The sequence below is a fragment of the Thalia democratica genome, chromosome 2 (assembly GCF_965202585.1).
Source record: "Thalia democratica chromosome 2, ktThaDemo2.hap1.1, whole genome shotgun sequence".
Lineage (NCBI taxonomy): Eukaryota > Metazoa > Chordata > Thaliacea > Salpida > Salpidae > Thalia > Thalia democratica.
Window position 1 is genome coordinate 71841353 of NC_139166.1, and position 25031 is coordinate 71866383.

The 25031-nt window shown below is 24.4% G+C and overlaps 1 protein-coding gene across 2 annotated transcripts in view; it reads right to left on the reverse strand.

Annotated features, from left to right (window-relative positions):
• Nucleotides 1-18347, reverse strand: part of LOC145829379 (membrane-associated phosphatidylinositol transfer protein 1-like) — a 40897-nt gene extending 22550 nt beyond the window's left edge. For both annotated transcript variants that reach the window (XM_082937150.1, XM_082937149.1), the window contains exons 1-15: nt 18237-18347; nt 16727-16859; nt 15980-16183; nt 15496-15662; nt 15149-15206; nt 14801-14934; nt 14225-14303; nt 13315-13404; nt 12044-12121; nt 11585-11644; nt 11079-11128; nt 10625-10741; nt 9168-9304; nt 758-938; nt 372-464 (exon numbers count right to left, since the gene is read on the reverse strand). In XM_082937150.1, coding sequence (XP_082793276.1) covers nt 372-464; nt 758-938; nt 9168-9304; nt 10625-10741; nt 11079-11128; nt 11585-11644; nt 12044-12121; nt 13315-13404; nt 14225-14303; nt 14801-14934; nt 15149-15206; nt 15496-15662; nt 15980-16183; nt 16727-16859; nt 18237-18314 — 1659 coding nt within the window. In that variant the 5' untranslated portion in view covers nt 18315-18347. The remainder of the gene's footprint in view (nt 1-371; nt 465-757; nt 939-9167; nt 9305-10624; nt 10742-11078; nt 11129-11584; nt 11645-12043; nt 12122-13314; nt 13405-14224; nt 14304-14800; nt 14935-15148; nt 15207-15495; nt 15663-15979; nt 16184-16726; nt 16860-18236) is intronic.
• Nucleotides 18348-25031: the final 6684 nt, after the last annotated feature.

A 25031-nucleotide genomic window follows, 5' to 3' on the forward strand; every position in this document is an offset into this window, starting at 1 on the left:
ATCCAAGTGGTTAATAAGGAATAAAAATAATTTATTTGCAATTTCTACATGTTTAGATTTTAAAAATCAAGGTCTGTTATAAATATATATTTATTCATTTTACTCTTTATAAACTCAATCTTTTTAAAACTTACTTTTGTTAACTTATAAAATTACGATTAATTTTAATCAAAAGCAAAAGTACTAAAATCAAGGTTTACTTTTTATGTATATTTATTCATCATACTTTTTATAAGCTAAATTTTTCATTTTATTAATTTGTTAACTTTTAAAATTGCGATAAATTATTTAAAGCAAAAGCAAATAAAAAAATTTAGTACTTGATCATAAATTATTACAAGTTTTTATAAATGAAATTTTATTAAACTAACAACAGAGTTATTATGCTTTCTGCTCGGTTTAGGGTAGGAACACAACAAGTCATATCCAATCACTCCACCAATACTATCAGATATTATGCAGACCTGTAATTAAATAAATATACATTATCAAAATTTCTTCAAATATCTAAGTCTGAAAATTTTTAAAAAGTATATTTAAACTTTTCAAGTATAATAATAAACTCAGCCTTATTTTACCAGTCTGCCAATAAATGACATTTTTTTAAACATTAAACAAAAACTATTAAAACCGTAGGGGCAACAGTAAAAACAATTAAAAAACAATATGAAAATAAACAACGCTTTCAAATTCTATAAAATTTTAATTAATTAAAAATTAAAACTTTAAAAACTTCGTAACAACAAACACAACCAACCTTCCCGTTAAAACCTGACCCCTGGTCACTCAGCAGGAAACTGTCGTGCACAAAGTTGCACCTCTGCACCAACGTCCTCACCGACTTGTCGTAACTTGACGATTGTGACGTCATAAGCGCTATCGTCGATGACGTGATCACTGCACTGTTGCTGTCGTTGTCCGATGACGTCGGGTTCAATCTGTGAAAAATTTTGTTATTATTTAATTAATGAAATACATATTTTGTAACAATATATATCTTGAACTAAAAAACTAGAAGAGCAAAATGTACAAAGTTTTTATTTCAATTATGTTATTGCAAGCTGGATACTTTTTACTTTAAAATGTTAGATTTGAAATAACTGAGAAATGCTACATGAGGAACATCACCATGTGAGTTTTTGATAAACAAGGCAAATTGTGCAAAGGAGTATGATATCTCAAACTATCTTGATGTTTATAAGTATTCAGCAGTGAAAATTAAATTTATATGATAAAATCAAAACAGTTATCTCCTTGGACAAACTATAAATTTTTAATTAAAGGGAGTTAGATCACATTGTTGTTTTGTTTATCAAAAAATATTCTCTTTTTTATTGACTCTGTTGTTTAACTATGATTGTGCTTATCATATACTTTTTTTACGTTTTAAATACTTAAAGTATTTTATCATGTTTCTGTGTATCTCATTAGTTATTTTTTATGAATGTTTAAGATAATGTCTATTTTATGTCGTATCATTATCCCATAATAACAAACATTAGAAAAAGTATAGAAATATGTTAAATGTAAATAAAAAATTTACAAGTAACTTTTGTTTTCTTTTCAAACTACTTCTATTTTTAAAAATAATGATTGTCTGTTAATTAATAAAATTACTCAAGTGTGCCAAGTATGCAAAATAACTGTTTATTAATTTAAACTTTGTGATAAGTTACTTTTCGAACGATTTTAAATATTATACTTAAACTTTTACTACAGGCTAACCATCAATTAAATGAAACAAACAGACTATGTAATAACGAACAAAATTTGTTAAATTTAAAACAACGAAGACCAAACAAACATAATATTACTTGAACGGCCGTAAATAAACAAAACTGTCAAAACGGTAAATTCGAGTGTTTAAATAATTAATCTCGGAAAATGACGTGAATTCAAAATTTAAACCAATATAATCTTCCTAAGTGTTTATGATTTCAAAACTGCGTAAATTATTCACAAGAGTTTGTGAGTTCACTCATACGTAGAAGTACCAGTAAAATTTACAATAATCAACATAAATTAAACACAATTGACTTATCTTTCTGTTGTTTACCTTGTATATACAAAATTAACATTGAGAAACTTAATTGAAAACTTAAATGTTTTAGACTTTTAATCAATTGTAATGTTAAACTGATATAAATTCTACATATTGAAAAATTTAACATATAAAGTTTATATTTTGGAACCCATATAAACAATCTATTTTTTTAGTAACATCACACTTAATTTGAACAATTTTCGAAGTACATATAGAACTATTTCAAACGTCATGTTTTATACTTTAAATTCTTATTAATATTTTTTTTTTCAAATGACGTAAGTTTGACAATGAATTCATGTGATTTTTCTATTTTTGTTGTTAAGTTAAATGTAGAACTTTTTAAAACTTACTTTTTAATTCTATCAAGACATTTAAAAAACCATTTAGACAATTGATGAAAATGAAATTTCAGACACTTCATTCAGACATAATGAATATGATGAGTTTGGCTGGAGTTCAATTAAACAATTTTGACTTATTACTTTTCTATATTATAAACACTGATTAGTCTAAGCTTTATAAACCAGATATATGCTTTTATATGCTTTTTATTACATTATCAATTCAGTATTAATTAATTACATCTGACACAAATCATGCCAAAACTATAATTTGTTATATAACACTAATTCAGTCAATACTTTGTTAGATACATTTACCATTAGAACAGTCTGTGACATGCCAGTATACTTTTGTTTATTTTTAAAATCATAAAAACATTCAACCGGCACATTTTAACCTTAGATTCAAAACAACTATATATTTGACAAATAATTAGTTCTAACTTGCAAATATTTCGTCTTAACGATTTCACGAACATGTCAACAAATAAATAGCCAAAGAACGAGAAAACTCACCTAAAAATGTGTAATCTTTAGAAAAAATCAGAACTTTAATATTTTTCCGAAAAGTACTTAAATATATATGTATACAGTACAAAAGTATCAGCTAAGTTCAACTCAAAGTATATATAATAACTTAAGTTTTAGAAATAAGAAACAATATAATAATCCAAACACAATTATTGATTCAAAAAGTTTATGCTTAAGATTTCAGAAAACAATTGGATTTTTTTGATAAACCAAACCACATACATCACATCAAGACAACATTTAAATTTTTATGATCTGAATACCTCATGAATAACTAAACTATTTATTTCATTAAACACAAACAATAACAAAAAATAGACAGCCTAGAAATTATGCTTAAGTATTCAATTTAAAACTATAAACAAGCTTCATGAAGAAACAAAATTGAAATGTTTAAAATATGAAAACAATAGAAATTATTAAGTATATTTTAATAAACCTGAAGTCAAGAAACAAAAATCTAATTCGGAGACAACCAACAGACATACAAATCTTTAAAAATGCATTTTCAACTTTTTGTTTTTCAAAATAATTTCTTCAGATTGTCGCAGTATTCACGAGATAAACTTATTTAAAGGGGCAGTTGTAAACTGTTTTACGCAGATTTCGTGACGTGCTTCCAATATTGAAAAAAAAAAACATTTTTTATTGTTAGGAGTTAATTTCTTATCAATGAATACTTAAGAAAAAAAGAAGTTTTCTTTGCTTTTGATATAAAACAAACAACATTTTGAAAGTTATGAGCATTCGGCAGAGCATTCGGCAGTTATTGGTGTGCTTTAATGCATTTCAAACACGTTAAATTTGAGATGCTTTCTTGATTAAGTTCTTTAACACTTATTAGTATTTTATTATCATTTGTGTTTAAATGTAGTTTTAGTACAGTGTGATGTAGCTATAATGTATCTTTGTGTTTCTTTCGTTTATGTAAATAAAAAATAAGTTTTGTTTCGATTGTTGTAATAATCTAATTTACTATTACTATTACCCCTTACGAACATCTCTATATTAAGATATTAGACACCACGTCGGGTTCTCTTATTGAGATAATAAGTAATACAGTTTCTTTTTCTTACTTTTTTTTTGATCCGCGCTTTTAACACTTATATAAAAGTTTAAAGTTGAGTATGATTTTATGGATTTAAGTCATTTAAAACCAGGCTTTAAACACTAATTTGAAAAGTAAAAATGAAATAGTGTAATGGTATTAACATTTCATTTTCTTATTTTAAAGCAAATGTTGTAAAGTGTTTTTCAATGTTTTCATAACGTGCTTCCAGTATTAAAAAACAAACACTTTTTTTATTTTTAGGAGTTAATATTCATTTCAATGCGTATATACTTGCGTTTGTCTTTCAAATACGCGTTAGTCGCTTAGTTGGTGAATTAGTTATGCCGCGCTTCAAGTTACGATTAAATTCAACGTTTATTTCTAGTTTCGAGAATCAAAAAACGTCTACATCGCGGAGTTAATGTTAGTATTTATATAACTTTACGATTGTTAATACTTTTTATAGATTTTATTTGTGTCGTGATTTAAAAGCTCTTTCTTCAGAACTAAAAATTATTATTGAAAATAAAGTAAATTGCATTTATTCAAAGTGTGTTTTATTCATAACTTAGGAATAAGTTTGTAACTATATTGAGCTACTTGTAAGTAAATATCCTATTTGGTTAAAAAATGACATAAATTCGACTTATGAGTTTTAATATTTATAGCGTCTACCTTAGACACAAAATACAGTATTTCTCCATCAATCATCTCATTTAACTGATATATACTTGACTATATATTAAACCAGACATTTTTATGCTGAAATTTCACTGAAACAAAAATTATGATGTTGTATTTTTTAAAAATCTTTTAAATACAACTAAAAGTTTTGTCATTACAGTAAGAATCTTAAAAATAAAGGTAAAAATAAACTAAAACTTATTATAAAGCTAAGATAATAAAACTTTTAATCAAAATCTAGTAATTATAACTTTTGTTGACTTCAAAAAAAAATTGAGATAAAAAGTTATATAACGTTTAAAAATCAGTATGGAGTTTTATTGCCAATGACTTCAAACGCATACTAAGTCATTTTTTTAATAAAAAACTATAAATAAAAACAAAAATAACATTATAAGAAAAAGATAATAAGGACAACATTTGAATAATGAGGCATATAAACAAAGTTTTTATATTAAACTGAATAACAACAACAAAACCCGAGTCTCACCTACAGAGAGACATTGCGGTCTTATGATCAAAACTTGTTGTTACATTCAATTTTCATACAAAGAATCAAACCTGAATGTCAATGTTTCAAAACCACATAAATTATTCAAACTTTTTAAAAATAATGACAATTGAAGTCTGAGACGTAAGACAACAGATGACATTTCAAACAAGCCACGTAGACAGATGACATTTCAAATAAACTATTTAGACAGATGACATTTCAAACAACAAGAAATAAACTGAAGGAATAAACAACAAACAAAAATTAGCAAACAACAAACAGGGGATAGACAGTAGATCGATATTTTTGTGTTTGCTTTCAATATGAGAGCTTAATCCTCATACTCGAGCAGACAAATGCCAGTGGAAGATTTATGAAGTAAATAAAATCAATAAATTATACATAAATTTTGTTTGTGTGGAATAACTGCTGAATAACATTATTAAGATTTTTTGAATATAATCATTTAAATTTATTTTATTTTTTAGTGAATAATCGCTTAGATTTATAAACTGAACAAAACACTTGTTATTAAGCTATTATTCATCATTGTACAACTCTTTATTGTTTTTTTTTTTCAAGTTTTTTTTAAACATTAAACTCAATTTAAAAAACAAACAAAGAAGGTTAAAAAAGTTATTTATAAAAAGTTGTGCTTGTACAGGGGGAACTAGTTTTGTGTTGTTAAAAAAACGTTACTGATCAAACAAAATTTTTAAAACTAAAAAATTACTAAAATTCATAGTCTGAGATATATTTACACAAACAAAATAAAATGAAATAATAATCAAAAATAACAAAATATATGCTCGTAGAACAAATGTGGTTTTAACACTTTTTTTAACAGGCGCTGTTTATTATTTTTTACAGTACTTTAAAAGTATTAATAAACAGCTGTTTAAACTGATAAATTAAGTAAAGCACATTTGTATTATAATAAGTAATTTACCTATATCAAAACTATTTTTATTAATTTGTTTACAAGTTTTTAGCATACGTTAATCAAAAGTTTTTGTAGCAAAAATAAATTTGAAAAAAATACTAGTTTTAAGGTAATTATGAATCAAATAAAGTGTATTTATATGCAAATACGGTAAACACAAAGTAAAAACAATGTTTTTTAATCTATTTTTATATTCAAAACTTCAACTAAACATAGCTGAAAACATTTTTACAAAGCATTTTAATAAAAACTTATTAACTATACAAAAAGCATGCATACAATTTTAATAACACATAATTTAAAATTAAAAGTTTTCAATCAAACTTTTGTTACTTTGGTAAAGAAATTTTAAAGCTATAAATAACTTTTATGAACTGGAACAAAACAAAAATTTTTAAATTTAACATACTTTATTTTCACATAAAAGATATTATCGCTTTTAATAAACATTTTTCAAAATGAACTGACTATTTATAAACTTGTAATATTATAATTTGAAAAATAATCTTTTAAGTACAACTAGTTTACTAGGTCCAAATAAAAAACTTAGTATTTATCTGAATTAACAGGTTTGTTTGTATAAACTTAAGTGTATCTGTAATTTTTGGTAATTCTGCTGGGAACTAAACACTAATTACTTATGGTTGATGATTAAAAATACACAAATATGCTTACTTTGATTTTTGCGAAGTAAAAAATTAAATACTTGTTATAATAAAGGTCCAGTTTTTTAATTTAAAAATTACTTAACTGTCTTGAAAACTATTTACTTAAGTTAATTGATATTTAAATACAATAACGAAGTTTTTTACTATATATATTTTTTTTTTATTATCAAAAGCTTTCACAGATTATAAAACTTTAAAGTTTAAAAATATTTATAAAAAAAATTAATCAAAAACTTTATATGCTTAGTTTGTATAGTACTATCCAAATGTAAGAAAAAAAAGCATATCTCTAAAAAAATTTAGCCTTTTCAATCTATATTTATATTAAAAACATTTAAATTATACCCGCATTTTTTTATACGATATAAAATAAATGTCAACATAACTATTTATAGTTAAACAGTGAACAACAGTTAAACAGTTTTTTTTAATAAAATACTAATAATTTCTAATAAAAAGTATACATCAACTTAAACTAATTAAAAGACCAAAGGGAATATAGTTCTTTTTTATTTGAAATAACTAAAATTCTAATTAAGTAAAACTAGACAAACTTCGAAATCTTATAGCATCAATTTTGATTTAGCGTTGTCGTTGACATACAATATTCTGTTTTAAATTTAACTGAAATGTATGTACATCGCTAAAGCATATATACAAATAAGATAGAGTCCAAAAAACTTATTTTGTTTAAAGGGAAATAAACTAACACAAAAAAGTTAGTAAAATTAAATACTTAAGTAAATTAGTTAAATCTATGTAATTGAATGTATAGGGTGTTCAACTTAATATATTTTACTGAACAGTGTTCAAAAACACTTTTTTTTCTACATAAAATATATAAGGTTTCTTACCTAAGAAACAAATAATGTGCGGAAAATTCAAAAAAACAAATTTGTTAAAACAAAAAAAAAAACAGTAATCTCCAACGCATAAGGCTTTTGTGAGTAATATATTGTCTAAAATAAATATTCAGGGGTAAATGTTGGTTAAAACTATTATTTCAGTATAAATCGAAGTAATTAAAATGAATAGGTTTTACTTCAAGTTGAATTAATCATCTTTTGGTACGTAATCTAAGAAGTGTGCTTGTTACATTTTGAAAAATATGAGCATTAATACTTAAATAAGCTTTTGCTAATGTTTGATTATGAGTACAATTGTTTAGAAAAAGTTTCCTAAAGTCAACTTACAAAGACTTAGAAATTACACCTGTGACTTAAATAACTTTAAATGATTTTCCAAACAATTTTTAGTATATCAACAAACATATTTAAAACTTAACAACTAATGTATTCGAAAAAAAAAACGCTTACAAGTATGATGCAGACATGTTTTTTTTTAAGTGTTTTATATTAATTGAAAAACGTTGGTCAAAAAAGTACTAAAAGCCTACGGCCCACCATTTAATCACATAAACAAATAAAACAGCTGTAATTAAACAATAAAACTAAACGTTATAAAAAAACAAGAATTACAATAAATTATAATACAAAACCTAAAAGCATTTTTTGGTTATATTGATGTTTTAAAATACTATAGAAATTGCTTGTTAAGCTTTGTACTGCTTTATATTTTACTTTAGTAAATATAGAAATTTTTATATAAATGACGACCATGAAACTTTAACTGATTATTTTAACATGCAATGACTAATCTTAATTCAAAATACGTTAATGTAAATCTAAACTTAAAATCATCAAAATAAAAATCTACTAAATAGTTGATAATAAGATTATATTTAAAAATAAACTAATAATAATTTCTGTATTGTAATTTGCTCAAACGTTTATTTTATATAAACTTTTATGTTTTTCTGTGGCTTGAAAATTCTACAAATTGTATTTAAACTTGTAGTGTAAGTTTTAATAGTAACTAAACATTAAACATTTAAAATAATTGCAATATAGTTTCAGAAAATAATCGTTTCACAAGAAAAAGAAAAATTTTAAACTTTGTTTAGTATTTTGCTATGCTTAAAAACTCAACACCCTTTTTTAAATTAGCACTAATTAAGTTTATTGCCTTTTAAGAAACTTTTTTAAATTAATTCAATTAAAACTAAAAATACTTTATGCAAGTCAGTTAAAAAAAGGTTACATCTAAAATAAGTTACATAAAATTAAAACACGTTATACCTAATATAAGTTCTGTGAACAGTTTTAATTTAATGTAATTTTTAAAGTTATTTATCCAAGCTTTAAAAACTTTAAAAACATTTTTATTAGTTTAATCAATTAATATGTAAACCTAACAAACAGCTTTCATGGCTTATTAAAATCTTTAATTAAAACCAAAACAATACGGAAAAGTTCACAATTAACAAAATTTACCACATCTAATATTGTATTATAATGAAACTAATTTATTGTAAGAAATTGTGAAATAACAATAAATTTACCAACAAACCTGTTAAGGAGATTGTACGACTTGTTAACCACGTTGCTGGGACACGAAACAAGTCTGAAAGCGATTTGATTGGCTGCTCGCTTGTAATGGCGGGAAATTACTTGCTCGAATGTGCACTGAAGCGTGTTAACGTCGTTCTGTCGTTAATTAATGATGATTTGGCGGAAAAATATCAATTGCTGGTTAGTAGCATTTAATTTCAATGAGAAATACTTGTTTGATTGGAGTTTATTATAGACTTGAGTTAATTGTTAGTAACGTTTAAACAATTAAACTTTAAAATTTACTTTTAGTTACTGTTAGAATGTTGACTGAGTTGTGCTACATAAAGAAAAAAAAAGACTGATATATTTTATTTTGTCTGTTTTGTTTAAAAACTAACTTAAAAGATTGAGGTAATAGTTCGTATACGTTAAAAGTTTATTCAATTTATAATTAACTTGTAAAATAACAGTTCAATAAATACATTTTAACGTTTTTGTTGCGTAATTAAATTAACGAAAAAACTTAATAACTTTGCTTTAATTCAAACACTTTACGTTAACTTAAGTATTATAAAAGAACTAGATTATTCTTTATTCTAAACTAATTCTTTGGTAAGTACTTCAAGTATTAATTTCTTTTCAAAATTGTATTTAATGTTTCAAACAGTCTAGACTCTAGACCAAGTTATTATCTTTTTTTTCTAACATTGTTTTTGTTTTAAAGATTACTGTAATAAAATCATTAACTTCAATAAATGAGCTTTGTTGACTAAAAACAATTACTGTATTGTTAAAAGCCTTATTGTTCAATGCTTTCTTTCTTACATTATGTTTTTATTCAAATAACTTTTTGTAAACTTTAAATTGATATACAAAATAGCTTTACAGCTTAACTACAAAAAAAATTTCTACGTTAAACAATTTTGTAGTAAATAACACCTTTTGATAATATTTTTGCAAACTAGCATATTATATTTTACAGTTTTTTACCAAAGTAATTAGCTTTAGCGAAATTATAAAAATTAAACTAAAATTCATTAATGTTAACAGTTTAAAGCAAGAACTTTTTGAGGATTAAATTGTTTTAATTTTACTGTTTCAAAGTTTGATTAGACTAGGAATAGACTAAATAACTTCAAACAATGTTTTTTGTCAATAAACTTTATAAGTTTGATAACTAGTACCTTTTATATCAATCAGTTTTATATTTTGATACTTAGACTTAATACCACAAATGATTGAATAAAAACTATCATGTAAACAAATGAAATTTTTTTAATTATTAGAACTTTATAGATGGTACTTTATTTTGTAGAAGTAAAAAAACAAACATGCTTAAGGTCAATGTTTTTAAATTATTTTATATTGTCAATTTTCAAATATATAGTAAAAAACAAACATGCTTACACTGGAAACTTTCGATTTATCTTAATCTATTTTGTCAATTTTCAAATATAAAATTAAAAAACAAACATGTCTACAACTGGAAGTTTTCGAATTATTTTCGTTTTCAGTTGTAGGCCTCCCATTACCCCCATGTAAAACCAACACTAATACTGAATATCTGCATTTCTTATCTGAACTTGCTGCCTGAAATGAAGTTTAATAGTAAACTTAACAAGCAAAAAAAATGTTTAAGAAGTTATTAAAGTAGAACTAAACTGTGAGTAATTTCCAATACAAAACAGTGATTAAAATTAAACGAGAATAAAGTTAACATGTTTAAACTAGTTGTTTAAGTGGTAAGTAATGTACTTAGTAAATATAAAGTCTTAATATTGTAGAAAAGTTTTATAAAATATTTTTTTATAAAAAATTACACAAAGCTAAATAGTTTTAAAAAGTTTTGATGCAACAATCGATACTAGTTTACACTTTTATTATTAAAATCTATTTAACAACTAGGATATCATTATATATACCATACCTGTTCTGTTTGATAATTTCTGCATTGTATGGGCTCTTCGTAAACTGAATCTAAAAAATAAACAAACTATTGAAAGTACTTAAAGTTTTAAAACAATCTAACTTATAAGAGTAACTACTAAAATCAAAGGGTACATAAAACTTTTTTTTAAAGTTTAGTTTAAGTGTACGGAAATAAATGTATGAACGTTTTACTTTAAATATACTTAACTTACAGCGTTCAAGATTTAGTGTTATACCAGTATGTTAAAAATATTTAACAAGTTACACTTGAATTTTTGAACAAAAAAAAATAAGTAGAATTTTTTTTTTCAATTTTCTTTTAAAATAAATAAACACCAACAACTAGCTATTTTTCCATATAACATTATAAAACAAATAATTTATACAAAACAAACTTGGTTCATTTGACGCGCAACAATATGTATTTTAATAATTATTTAGCTTAATAAAATTAAACATATATATATATATAACTATTGTATAATACAGTATTACAAAACAAACCTTGTTCATTTGACGCACAGCAAGATTTATTTTCATCGTCACTAATATAAGGTGATTCATCTGTAATAAAAATAAATTTTTGTTCATATAAAAGTTTATTAAACTTGCCATGAGTTTTATAAACCCTTCTTGTTCCATTAAAACTTTTTAGCTATTTTTAACAAACTTAATATTTTGTAAACTCGTTATATTAAATTAACTTTATGTCTGTCAAATATTTTTACCAGTACTTCACTAGTGCTTTGTTGTATTTAGCTTAAAAATTTAAATATTGTTTTAATTTGGTTTTACAGAAACAAGAAAATATAACAACAGTTCAGAAAAAAAAGCCACACAAAATCAATCAACAATTGTTGATAACAAAAAAGAAGAGTTTTCAAGCAAAATCAAAATAAAACACAACAAAATTAAAAGAACTTCTAAGTTAACCTAGCTTAAGACATAAACATATAAACTAACCGTAAGCATCAAAATATTCAGTGTCGCTACTTGAGTTAGATGCTACACTGTTTCGTTTTAATCCTTCTAATTTGCTGCCTATAAATAAAAAATGTGCTAAATGAATAATTTTTGGTTCGTAATTTAGTAACACTGAGTAAAATAGCACAAATTAATTTCTATTTGTAGCAACTTCTTACAAATTACACACTATTTTTCAGTGCATAACTAAATAAACTAAATATTGCTTTGCATTAGACATAACATTTTTTTATTTTTAACAACGCCTTACAAATTACACATAAATTTTTACTGCGTAAACCTACTTCTTATTATATTTTTTTTTAAAGTCAAGAGTTAAAAAAAAAACAGACCAAACGCAGAAAACTTTGAACTTTAAAACATTTGCGTGAAAACCATTCTGGTGTGCGTAAAACTTTAAATCAATAAACTCGAAAAGAGTCTTTGAAAAAAACTCTTGCAATTCGAAAGCTGTTTGCCAAACCTTCTATAAATAGATCTTTTTATAGTTTTCCTAAAAGCACAGATATTTTGCTTGTTTCAAAATAAGCGCGTAATTTTACCCAACGTTTGCTTCCTGTATTTTCTTAAAGTTTAAACTTTTATTTCTTATCTTTTATACATTGTTATCTTATCTCTTGTTTCCATTTTCCTTAAAACTTAAATTTATACGGGTTAATTCAAAACATACTTCATTAAACTTTCATGAAATCTTATCTTTTATGAGAAATATTTTTTTTCTTAAAATTAATCTTAAACTTTTTAATCCGTAACAGTTTTTGTTATTTTTTTAAATGTTATCTTTGTGGAGAAACGCGTTATTTTTCGTTTAATTCTTTTGACTTTCACGCTTGAACGTTTGTTTTTATAACAAGAAAAACTTAATTTATTAAAATTCAACTTTTTCAAAAGCGATGTAAAAATGCATTAAACATTTAAAAATTGTAGATAAATTGATTTGTGCTGCCCAGTAGTAAATTATGAAAGTGTTATTAGATTTTCAAAGAACTATACTAGGCATTTAAAAATCTTTTAATATTTCAAAATTTAAATTCTACAAGTTTAGTAAAGTTCTTAAACATAAAGCTTCACCTTTCTTCATTCAATTGCAGTTAAACTTTTTGATTAAATAGTTTTTTGATTATTATCGTTTTTTTTAATAACAAGTAACTAAAACTTTTAGAAATGTTTTTTTTTTTGTTTGGATTTTAATTAACTTTAGATTATCTTTATCACATCAAATCTATCTTAATATCAACAAGTTTACTTACTGCTATTATGGCTTCTGATGGAAAGTAAAGATTTAGTGGAGTTTCTCCTGTGCATTGACTGAACTGAACTGTTTGTAGATGAACTTTTATCTGTATTAATATATATTATATATTTTATTTTATCTAATTATCTAAAAACTATAACTTTTTACAGCTGTTTCATACATGAAATATAAAGTTTCATGTATTCCTCAGTAAGCTACAGTTTATTATAATAGTTAACAGAAATTGTTTAGCTCCAAATTAATTTGTCGAGCACTATCGACCAGAACTTTTTAAAAAACCTTTTATAAAAATTTTATATTATACATTTTATATATGTATATAAATTCAAATTATCAACAAGTATTTTTATTTTTTGACTCAATAAAAAAGATTATAAATATAATTTATATTTCATTGTGAGCCATAGAAAAAGCTGCATATAATTTATTTAATTGCAATTTAATTCATCTGGCCACATCTCTTTAAGTTTTGATACACTTAATAATAACAATTTGTTTCAGAGCTTTAAAAAAAAATTGTTTTATACACAATACCTTTATTGTCTTGGGCCAAAAATAATTATACAGCTAAATACAGAATTTCACGTACTAGCAGTCTGTAGTTAAAAAAAAAACAATTGACTTTTGCAAACAACGGATTGAGTTCACATAAACTAGTTTTTCAAATTGGACTTAATTCAAATTAATTTTCAAACTGAAAATAATTTTTTATTTTGGATACGTTTAAAATCTGTAATTAAAGAAAAACAAACATTGTTATTGAACAATTTTTATTGAAAATAGTAATTTAAGAACCTGTTAAAGTAATTTTTATACAAAAATAAAATCTTTTAAAATCTTTTGACAGATGAAAATAGAAAGAAACTCTCAGTTAATAAATTTTATAATTATATTCTTAAACTTACCATTTAAAGAACTTATAGAAGGAGTTTTATTGAGAGAATTATTTTCTTTATTCTCATCATTAGTTTCAGTTTTACCTATCTGAAATATTAAAAATTATTTGCTTTTTAATACTGAAAAAACAATAAAATAACAAACTTTAGTTTTTAATCGAAAATAAATTTACATTTAAAAAATGCTCAAAATTATTTCTAAGAGTGTTTGTAAATAGAAAAAAGTTCGTTGGAACAAGAATTTGCAATTTCTCAATTTCTTAAAATCTGACGCACGTTTTTCTGTTTATTCAGTTTCTTGGGTTAATTAAGAATGATTCAGATTATTTTGTGATAGTTCAGATACTTTTTACAATAACATTTTTCTATAATTTTACAAAAAACTTACAATACTTTTAAAAATGTATAAAAAACAATATTAGCACGTTGATACTTTATTCACAACTTTAAATTATTAATATAATAACTTACAGTATTACTTTGTTGGCAAAAAACTAACAAAATCAATTTGTTGATATTTCTTCTGCAAAACATACATATTTTAACTTAATTTTCTGATATTCAACACATACAAACAACACCAACCTTGTTATACTTCTCCTGCAGCATTTGTTGCGTTTCAAGCTCCAGTTTCCTGATATCTTCAATCGTCATGTCGAACCACTCGTCCATCCAACACCACGCTTGCTTGTGAGCTCCCAGCATGGTTTTGCGTAGTCCTTCAAATATATTTAAATACATATATAATTAATATAACTCATCCATTTAACATTGATCTTGTTTGTGCCACTATAAGCATTATTTTGCGCAGTACAAAGCAAAAAATACCAATGAAAATAAAAACATTTTTATTTATTTTTAATTTTGAGGAATAATTTAGCTATGAAAATATCAACTTATTTAAAAATAAAAAATAAAAACAAATCTACAAACCTGTGTCATGAATAAACTTTTCCATTTTCGTTTGAATTCCCCAATATTTAAACTCCACCTAAAAAGTTTCAATATTTCAATTTGAATGAAAGCACTCTAAACTAGTAGTAGAAATAATTTGACCTTTTTCTCTAGTAATTATAATTGTTGCTTAAAAAGTGTTATATATTAAAAATTAAGCAGCGTTTCTGAAAGCTTAACATTCTTAGGTGCTCACTTTGTGATACACTGACTTAGACCATCTCAATTCGCATTTTTTGTTATCTCAATAAGACTCATAACATTAAATATTAATTACAACTACTTTGTTTATTTATAAATCGAATGTAAAATTTATTCAAACCAACCTTGCATATTTTGTACGCGCACATCTTCTTACAATCAGGATCGTCCTTCAAATTTTTCAGCCAATCATCAGCAAGTGGACCTCTCCCCGCCTTCTGTGATTGGTAGAACCTCGGGTCCTCCTCTTTGGGGCAGTCAGCTGTCTTCTCCTTGACTATGTCGATCAAGTCTGTGAATAAAAATTGGGATTATGATTTTGTTGTAAAACTATCAAAAAAACTATTTATTTTAACAATTTTATTTTATTACTAATCAGAGAAAAGTTAAATTTTGACACAGTTATTACAGGTTAGACAAATTGAAAAAATTTTTCTACTTTAATTTTCTAAATCAGACCAACCTTTTAAAAACTTGACAAAAACCAACTAGCATTCAAACTAAATCTTACCAATTTTAGTGCTCTTCTACTTTAACATTGACATATAGCATTAATGATAGCATTACAAAAAACACAACTATAACAATATAAATACATAAAACACCAACCAATTTTAGTACTCTTCCTCTGACTCTGTGACAAGTTAAACACGTTCTCCTTGTCACCCACATCATCTAGAAAGTGGGTCTCAATCTCGATATTCAATTTGTCCATAAAGGGGCAGGTGAACTTGGTTTTGGTGTACGGGTAAGCGTTCCATGCCTCCTCTATAACCACAAATGAATCCTTGGGAAAAATTGGAAGGACCCAGCCTGAAATATTATTTATTATTGATAACAATTTAAGTTGGTTATTGAATTACTAGACAAACAAGTTAGAGAAATAAACTTTTTTTCAACTCACTTTAATAAAATATTTCTTTTGTGACCACTTAATAATAATAATTGTTTATTTCAAATAAAACTAAGTAGGACGATGTGATGCATTGTTTAGCTTTACACTTAATGTTTTTTTATTTCAACTCAAACTAACTAACAACATTGCAATAAAATATTTCTTTTGTGTATACTGACAACTTAAAAAAATTATAATAAAACTAACTTAGTACATGAATTGCAATAAAATATTATTTCTGTCTAGTTCTCAATAATTAATACTTATATAAACCAAACTAACTGAGTTTAATTGAGTGAAGCAATAAAGTATTCCTTTTGTATATATTAACAACTTATAATTTATATTTAATTATTTATAAGGATACTGACTTATAGCATAGGAGGCTATGAAATATGTTTACTATGTATATTGATCACTCAAGTATTTACTAATTGTGTTTATAATAATTAACAACTAACTTGGAACATGAGAAGCAATGAAATACTTCTTCTGCGTATACTGCCCACTACCTCCGTACCCCTCAGTGTACGGTTCGTTCTTGATTATTTCCACTCCGCTGTCTTTACCTTTGCTCTCCTCTCTACTCTTCCTCTGTAGATGTATCAAAATTGTTAGTTGCAAGGTAAAAGTATGCTTGAATTTTTTTTACTGTTGCTAATTTTTAACTGAAATACTTCAAGCTAGCCTGAGTAATGACAAGCTAAAATTTCCAAAATCTACAAAGTAATAACACAACGTCGTTATTAAAAAAATAAGAAAAAAGGATTGTAGTCATAGTTCATAGCCTGAGGTTAATGAAAAAGAATTAAAACTAGGCTGAGTTTTTTAATCAAAAAATACCGAATCAGTCTGGATCTGTTATCCAAAAATTTACAATTAGCCTGAGTTATTCTGAAAGTTTGGCAAGCCAGTATGGTTTTTAAAAACTTCTTGTCAGAACTTAAGTATTTTATATGGATGGATATTTTAACCTCAAAAATAACTTAAAAATGCCTAATTCTTCTTTGTAATAAAGTTAGTTCATAAGTGTAGTGATAGAACCAGAATACAGTATAAATTATAAACTTAATTTATTTTGTCAAACAATTGTCATAATAAAAAGAACTTTAACACATATTAAAAATGATGCTGATTATTAATTTTTAAACCACATTAATATTTGTATTAAATTAAAAAACTAGACTATCTTAATTCTTAACTGGCCCTAATTGAGTTTCTATAAGTAAGTACTTTTTAAATATTTTACATATCAATAATTATATAAATAATATAAAAAGAGTTATAAAGAAAAAACTCAATTAATTTAAGTCAAAAAAATTATAATAAAAATATACCAAAAGTTTAAACAATGTGAATTACAATAGTGTTTAAATTAAAACAAAAGTATATTTTTGTTTTACTTAAATGATAAAATAGATAAAAATATTTAAAAATATATATATTAATTGCTTTGAAATTTTCTAAGATTTATAAATTTTTGACAGCTTTGAACATATCTTTACATGTTTACTATACATTTTATTTCATAATATACAGTTTTAATTTATGCTTTTATATGATATACCTTATTAAAAAATAAATAAAATTTGAAAAGTTTGTAACAAAAAAATTCCTTTCTAAAAAGTTTTATGTACTTTCATGATACTGCCAAACAAATTTTTAAAATATTATCATCAGTTTTCAGTATTCAAATATACTTCAACATAAGTAAAAGAGTTTTTATCAATTAATGAAAACTTTGATGAAATTAATAAATTGAAACAGAAAAAATTTACACTTAAGATTTTTTTATAAGTGAAGACTTTTTTATTATTTTTATCATAAACATAAAAAAATAATAAAAAACATATAACTGTTTATGTCTATAACATAATTATAGAAAAAATAATAATAAACAAATGAGTTGAAAAATGTTAAAAAAAACAAAGGTATTTATAACAAAACAAATACAATTATTGTTAAACCAACCTGAATCATGTAAAGTTGTGCAATTTTATATTCATCAACGCTCAGAGGCATTGGAATTCTGTATTCTTTTATTAACATGTCTATTTCATTTGTGCTAAACTAAAATACAACTGCAGTGAAAAGTATCAATAAAAGTTAAAATATTTATATTAGTTTAAAAAAAATGTTTATTTGTTTCTTACACTTGCTTCCTTTTCTAGCAACTCAAAAATACTTTGCCAAATTTGTGTTACTTAGTAAAAAGAGCATAATAAAAACTAAGCAAAATTTATTTTATTTTATAAAGTAACAGTGTAGTTTTATTTGTCAAAATTGTAATAAACAAGTAAAAATAATTACTTTTGAAAAATTAAAATAATATACAACAAAGCTTATTAGAATAGGTAATACTTTATGCACTGCTTAAGAAGAAAATTTAACAAAAGGGTTGATCATGCCAATTCGATCATCAGACCACAAGTTTCGGTAGACTGAGACCGGTTTCGTCCTTATTAGGACTCATCAGTCAGTCACAACCAAAAAACTGCTTAAGAAGATTGTCAGGTACAAATATAATCTCAAAAAATTAAAATAGCCTTAAAACTGATTTGTAAAAAGTTTTAAAACATTTTGTAAGTGGAAATTTGTTTAACAAAAACTAAAGCTGTATAATTAAAGCATTAGGTCTGCTTGAAAAGAAATATTCTAATTTAATGCTATTATTCTAAAAACACATCAGAATAAACATAACTTTATAATTAAGTTATAACAGTTAAGCTTGTTTTTAATTTTTGACTAATTTAATTTAAACTGAAAAAACAACAGTGTTGAATTACCTAAATTTGTTAACAGTACTAACTAAAATTTGAATACAAAGACAACAAAACCTATAAAAGTTTAAGCATTAGTTTTAATCAAGGACCATTTTTCTACTTAATTCATGATTTTTGTTTAAGATTGTTTAATATTATATAAATCTAAACTTACTTAATGATTTTTTTATTACACATCAAATTATGTTAAGCTTTGGCAATGTTTAATATTCTTTAAATAGAAGTTTGTATATATCATAACATATTACATGTTAAACTCAATAAAACTTACTGGTATCTAGTTAACTATTTATAGTAAGTTATTATTAAACTAATGTTATAAATAAGATTAAGTAAAAAAAATTATTGCTTGAATACACAAATTAAATAAAGGTTTAAAGATGTTTATTTAATTTTAGTTAAAATTTATATTACTTTATAATTAATATATTAAAAAACACAAATTATCTTTAACAAATTATCTTTTTACTAAAAAAATAATATTTAGTGTATTATATAACATCTGTAACTTTTTAAAACAGGGTTTCCCAATTTTTTTCTCATAAGGCCCCCTTTGAAGAAATAAAAAAGCTATGGCCTCCTCAGACAAGATTTCTCAAAAAACTTCCCTTACATACACCTAAGACCTTTTTTTTTGCTGTTTACCAATCAATTCCAAAATATCTAGTGTAGGTTTCAAATTATGACCCCCTATACTACTCATTCCCCCCTCCCCTTATGGCCCCCTAAATTTCTATAATGGCCCCCAAGGGGGCCATATGGCTCACTTTGGGAAAGCCTATTCTAAAAATAACTTAAGAATTTCTAGTGAAATTTCTTTTTATAAGACAGCTAGAGTGCAGCTTTAAACATCATTTTTGCAAAGTTACTGCATAGCAAAAGATATAAATATAAATATGATAATTTATACATGAAGACATTTTTCAAACAGTTTGACAATTTAAACACTAGTTATGACATAACAAAAAAATGTTTAATTGTAAAATTATTTTTTTTTGTAAGCAATTGAACATTGTTTTTAAACAATTCTTAATTTTGATTTTACCCATTTAATTATTATGGTGTCAAAATTAAAACTTGTTTGACAGTCCAATTGTGACAACATAACAGTTTAATTGATTAAGTTAAAATTAAAAAGTTATTTTTTTAAGTTTTCAATAATAAATATACGAAAACTTAGAACTTAATGTGCAATAAATTTGTTAAAAACAAGATTCCTTATCAGAACTTCAGTCAAACTGATTTTTTACTATCCTACAAAAAATTATAATTATAAAACACTTGAGTGAAAATAAAAAATTCTTAAATTTAATAAAACTATTAATATCTGTTTGTAGTAAAATATTCGGGTAATTACTTAGGATGATGTTGCACCAATATCAATCTGAAACTATATTATATTTAATGTCTTTTTTAACAATAAATTTAGGGTAAAAATCAATGTTTAAAGTATAATATGTTTAATCTAAAGATACACTTTATTTTAAATGAGCTATATAAACACACAGTAAGAATTAAATTTAATTATTATGAAATAAAATATTTAGCCCATTTTATTAAACAAAATTGTATTAGATATAATTCATTGTACTGATTCAATCTATTTATAATAAAAGTGATTAAATATTTAAAATTTATTAGTTTATGATAAATTACTTTAATTTTATTAATGTATTTATAAGGTATAAATTTTTAGCCTAATTTTATGGTTAAAAAAAGTATCTCAAATATAATTTCAGCTTTATGTTAATGCATCATCATCCTAAGTAATTACCAGTTAATCAACTTCAAATAATTAATTTTTAGCTTGGTGTTACTTGATCAACTATCAAAGACATATATATTGCCTATTTTTTTTTTTTAATCAAACATTTACATACAAAAAAAAGAAAAATATAAAATCTCACAATCAAGGTCAATGGATTAGTGTGGGGAAAACCTTTTAAACGAAAAAGTGCTCAAAAATTTTATTTAAGGACCTGGTGTACCAAAAAACCTTTCAGTTATCTAGTCATACACCAGGGTACAGTTTAATGCCATGTCCAGGACAATCATCAAGCCACATACCATATTTACTATTATGTTAATGACTAAGTGAATTAATTAAACAATTATTTTTCCACTTGATACAAACATATAATCGACCTTGCATTAAAAGCTCACTGTTATAAGTGAGTTTTATATACTCCAATTAAAATTTTTCCTTCTAATTTTGTTGGAATTAAGCAAGTTTCTATTTGCAAGTTCAATGCAATGGTTAGATTGTTTACAAACTAGCTTCTGCTTTTAGTAGAAAAAATGTCTTTTTTTATATTGGTATGCGAAAAACTGCAGCTTCGGTACTTTTTTTTTTGGACAGCTTTAAACAGAAATTCCCAAACTCATCGACTTAATCGGCAACTTTCTAGATTTAAATTAAAATTTTCCTGCATTATCAAATGCAACGTTAGCTAACGCAAACAAATATTAAATTAAGTTTATTAAATTTTAATCTATTTGTTTATTTATGAATAGAGTCTAGCACTAGGGTAACGATTCGTTACTAACGAATAATGATAAATAATTTTCATTCCGTAAAAATCTGTTTTGTTTAAAATATAGAAAATAGAGTTCAAACTAGTTTAGAAAAAAAATCTTTCTTAATATATAGTAGTTTATATAAAATAGTTATGGTTAAAACTTATCAAACCTTAAACTTATATAAAATTTAGAAAAGACTTTTATAATAAAATAAGACCTTATTAATAAGTAAATAAAATCAAAAGCTTAACAAACTCATGTTCACCGTGATTTTTCTTGTGTATAGTTTTGTAAAGGTTTAACTCTCATTTTTCTTTAAAAGCGTCTTTTTTTTTTTGCTACAACATAAAAATAAAAAATAAACATTCACAGTTTTTAAGAATCTAAAATTAGAAGACCTTTTTTATTTAAATTTTTTAATTGATGCGATCACAAAAACTGTTAATGTTTGCTTTAAAAACCAAAACCGTCACTTTTTTATTCATAATTAATTAAATAACTGCTTTACTTCAACCCAGCGTTTAATTAATATTTAATTGTTTTATCATAGAGGTGATTTATGTCGTATTAGTTTATGGTTATTTTCTGATTAAAGTTTAACAACTATAGACAAGTCGGAGCGAAATGAAATAGAATAAACACAAAAACTTTAGATGTACGAAACAAGTTAGTTAAACAACTTTGTTACAAAAAGGTGTTTTTTTTTATATTTTAATATTACTCAATGTAATTAACAAAGCTTGTTACATTTCATGCTCTTTTAATGTTTGAAATTTCCAACTATTTTAACAATTTTGTTAGTACATATAAAATTAATTTGAAGCAAAAGCTACAATAAGAAATTAAAATTTAGCTTCTAGGTTATTTCAGTCGTTTACTTATCTATAAAATATCAATTGCATTTAATTTACTTTGATTTGCTTTCAATTAAGTTGTATTTAAAGTTTTCTATATTTCTCAACTTTTTGATAGGGTATAAACATAATTTGAAATCTTTAAAATTTTTTATTACTACATAAACGTGATTACTATATTTTTAAAGTATTTAGTTTCAAATAATTTTTATTTTGATTAATTGTGTAATTAATTGCTTTCAACTTATTTAGTTGTAATAACAGTGTACTTTATGATGTTTAATAATACCGCTGTATGATTTAGCTCATAAAATCAGCAGGCAGTTTATTGTTATTTTGCTCTGTGATTTGTAAAAATCAAAAAAAAAATTGAAAAAAAATTCCTGTGAATTAATATAAGTAAACACTTAAAGTTCTTTTCATGTTTTATAATTTTATAAATACTTTTAAACTTAACAGTTGTGTAAAAAAGCAATTAGTAACTTGTATTTAAAAAGTCTAATTTTAAACATTTTTTGTACTGTTTTACAAATTTTGTTTTACATTTGTTTGTACTGTTTTACAAATTTTGTTTTACATTTGTTTGTACTGTTTTACATTTGTTTGCCAAAACATACACATCGCTTAATACTTATAAAGTCTTTTACACTTTCATTATTAATTTCCTTTATTATAAATATTGTGTAAAGTACAAGTCAAAGAACGAAGCCTAATAAATTTTATACAAACTACATTAGTTTTTATGCTTTTACTTGTCTATTTTTATTCAAACTCGGAATTTTAATTTTCTTTTCATCCAGATATTTTTGAAATATTAAATTGTCAAATTTTGATGTTGGCGTTAGTCTAACTAATAAAGTTTATATTGTAACTATGTTAAATTTTAATGATTTTTGCCGTTCATTGTAATGTGATTTAAAAAACTCTAAATGACACACCAAGCAAGGGCGACAAACAAAACCGAAACTCCTGTAACAGCAGAAAAAAAAACAATTCTTGCTGCTTCGCCGAAAACTTCATAAGGCTTAGAGAACGCATACATTTCGTCATCATCATTTCTCGTTGATCTCAAGCTTGTCCGGATCATCGGGTCAAACTCAGCATAAGGAAAAAGGTTGGGCATGTAAACACTGTTCTCTCCGTACAGACTGCCGTGAGTGCTGTAGTCGAAAACGGTTCCATCGGAGAATCAGCGAGAAGTTGTCTCTTTGAGATGTTTAACCTAATGTTTCTTGTATAGAGCGATGAATCTTGAGCGCGCAAAAGTTCAAGGCGCTTATGATTTTGTCGAAGTCGCTCTTTTTTTTTTTTTGTGAACGGAGTCGGAACTTCCCGCACAAAACGGGTCTGCATGCATCTGTCTTCGGCTTCGCGTTTTTTTAGCAAGTTATCTTCGTGGGCAAGGATTATTTTCATCTTATTTTAAGTTTCATGTTTTCGATTTTAACGAAAAGCTTTTCTTTTGGGCAAGTTTACATTGTAAGTCGGTAATATTTTTATAGTTGTTAAAAAAGGTAAAAAAAAACGATTAAATTTTGAAGAGATTCAAACTTTTTTTACAATATCCTAACATATGATCAGGTGTTAAAGGTCTAAAGTAAAATCTGCAGATTATAGTTTGCAGAACTGAAGTTTTTTATCAAGTTTAGCGCTGTAGTTATTTTGTAGAAATTTATTTAAGAAACCAATATACCAATAATGTTTTAAATATTAAAAATAAGATCATATTGGGCTAAGACGTTTCTGTTTTTAATAAATGATCTCATTTAAAAGACTTAAAACTTAGCTTACAACAGTTTTTTTTGCATTTAAAAATTTAATTTAATTGTTGTAATGCAAGGCTACAAAGTTCGATAGTACAATAAGTTTCTAGAAAAAAACTAAATAAAAAAGTTTTTAACTTTTCTCAGTGTAATTGAATTAAGTATTTTTACATTTTTTTTTTGTTTTCTTGGTCTCTAAATGCTTAATTTTATATTTATACTGAATCAGTACCTGTTTTTCTTATTATAAAAGAAACATTTTCTAAAAATTTTGGTTAAATGCTTAATACAGAAAAGGAATTAATTTGTAGTATTAGGATTGATGTTTTAATTAGGGGCCAGTGCTAATTAAAAAAGTTGTTGGACCTCTTATGGCTCAGCAATAAAAGTTAATTAGTTCTTTTTCTTTTTTTAGCAAGATACTTAAAATTTTTAGAAAATTTTCCTTAAGCTATGATTTTTGAAACTCAACCTTTTTATGTTAAAAAATTTTATTACGGGAAAAATTCTTCTACTGATGTCATTTCAAATTTTCACAATACCAAATGTCATACATTCAAAGCATTTATTGTAAAATTTCACAGCAAAATTTATGTTGGCAATACAAGTGCAAAAGTATATCGACAGTTTTTTCTAAAAAAGAAAACATTCTTGAAAAGCTAGACATAGTGTACCAAGTTAACTTATCAAAATATTACAAACTTTCTTGTGGCTTAAGAACTCAAAGACAGAAAAGTATTATATGCAAAAAAAAAGAACATTTTACAAGTGTTTGCAACTTGAGTTTAAGAAGTGTTGTAAGTAATTGAAAACTAATTAACAATAAAGCAATTTTTCTTTTAAGTC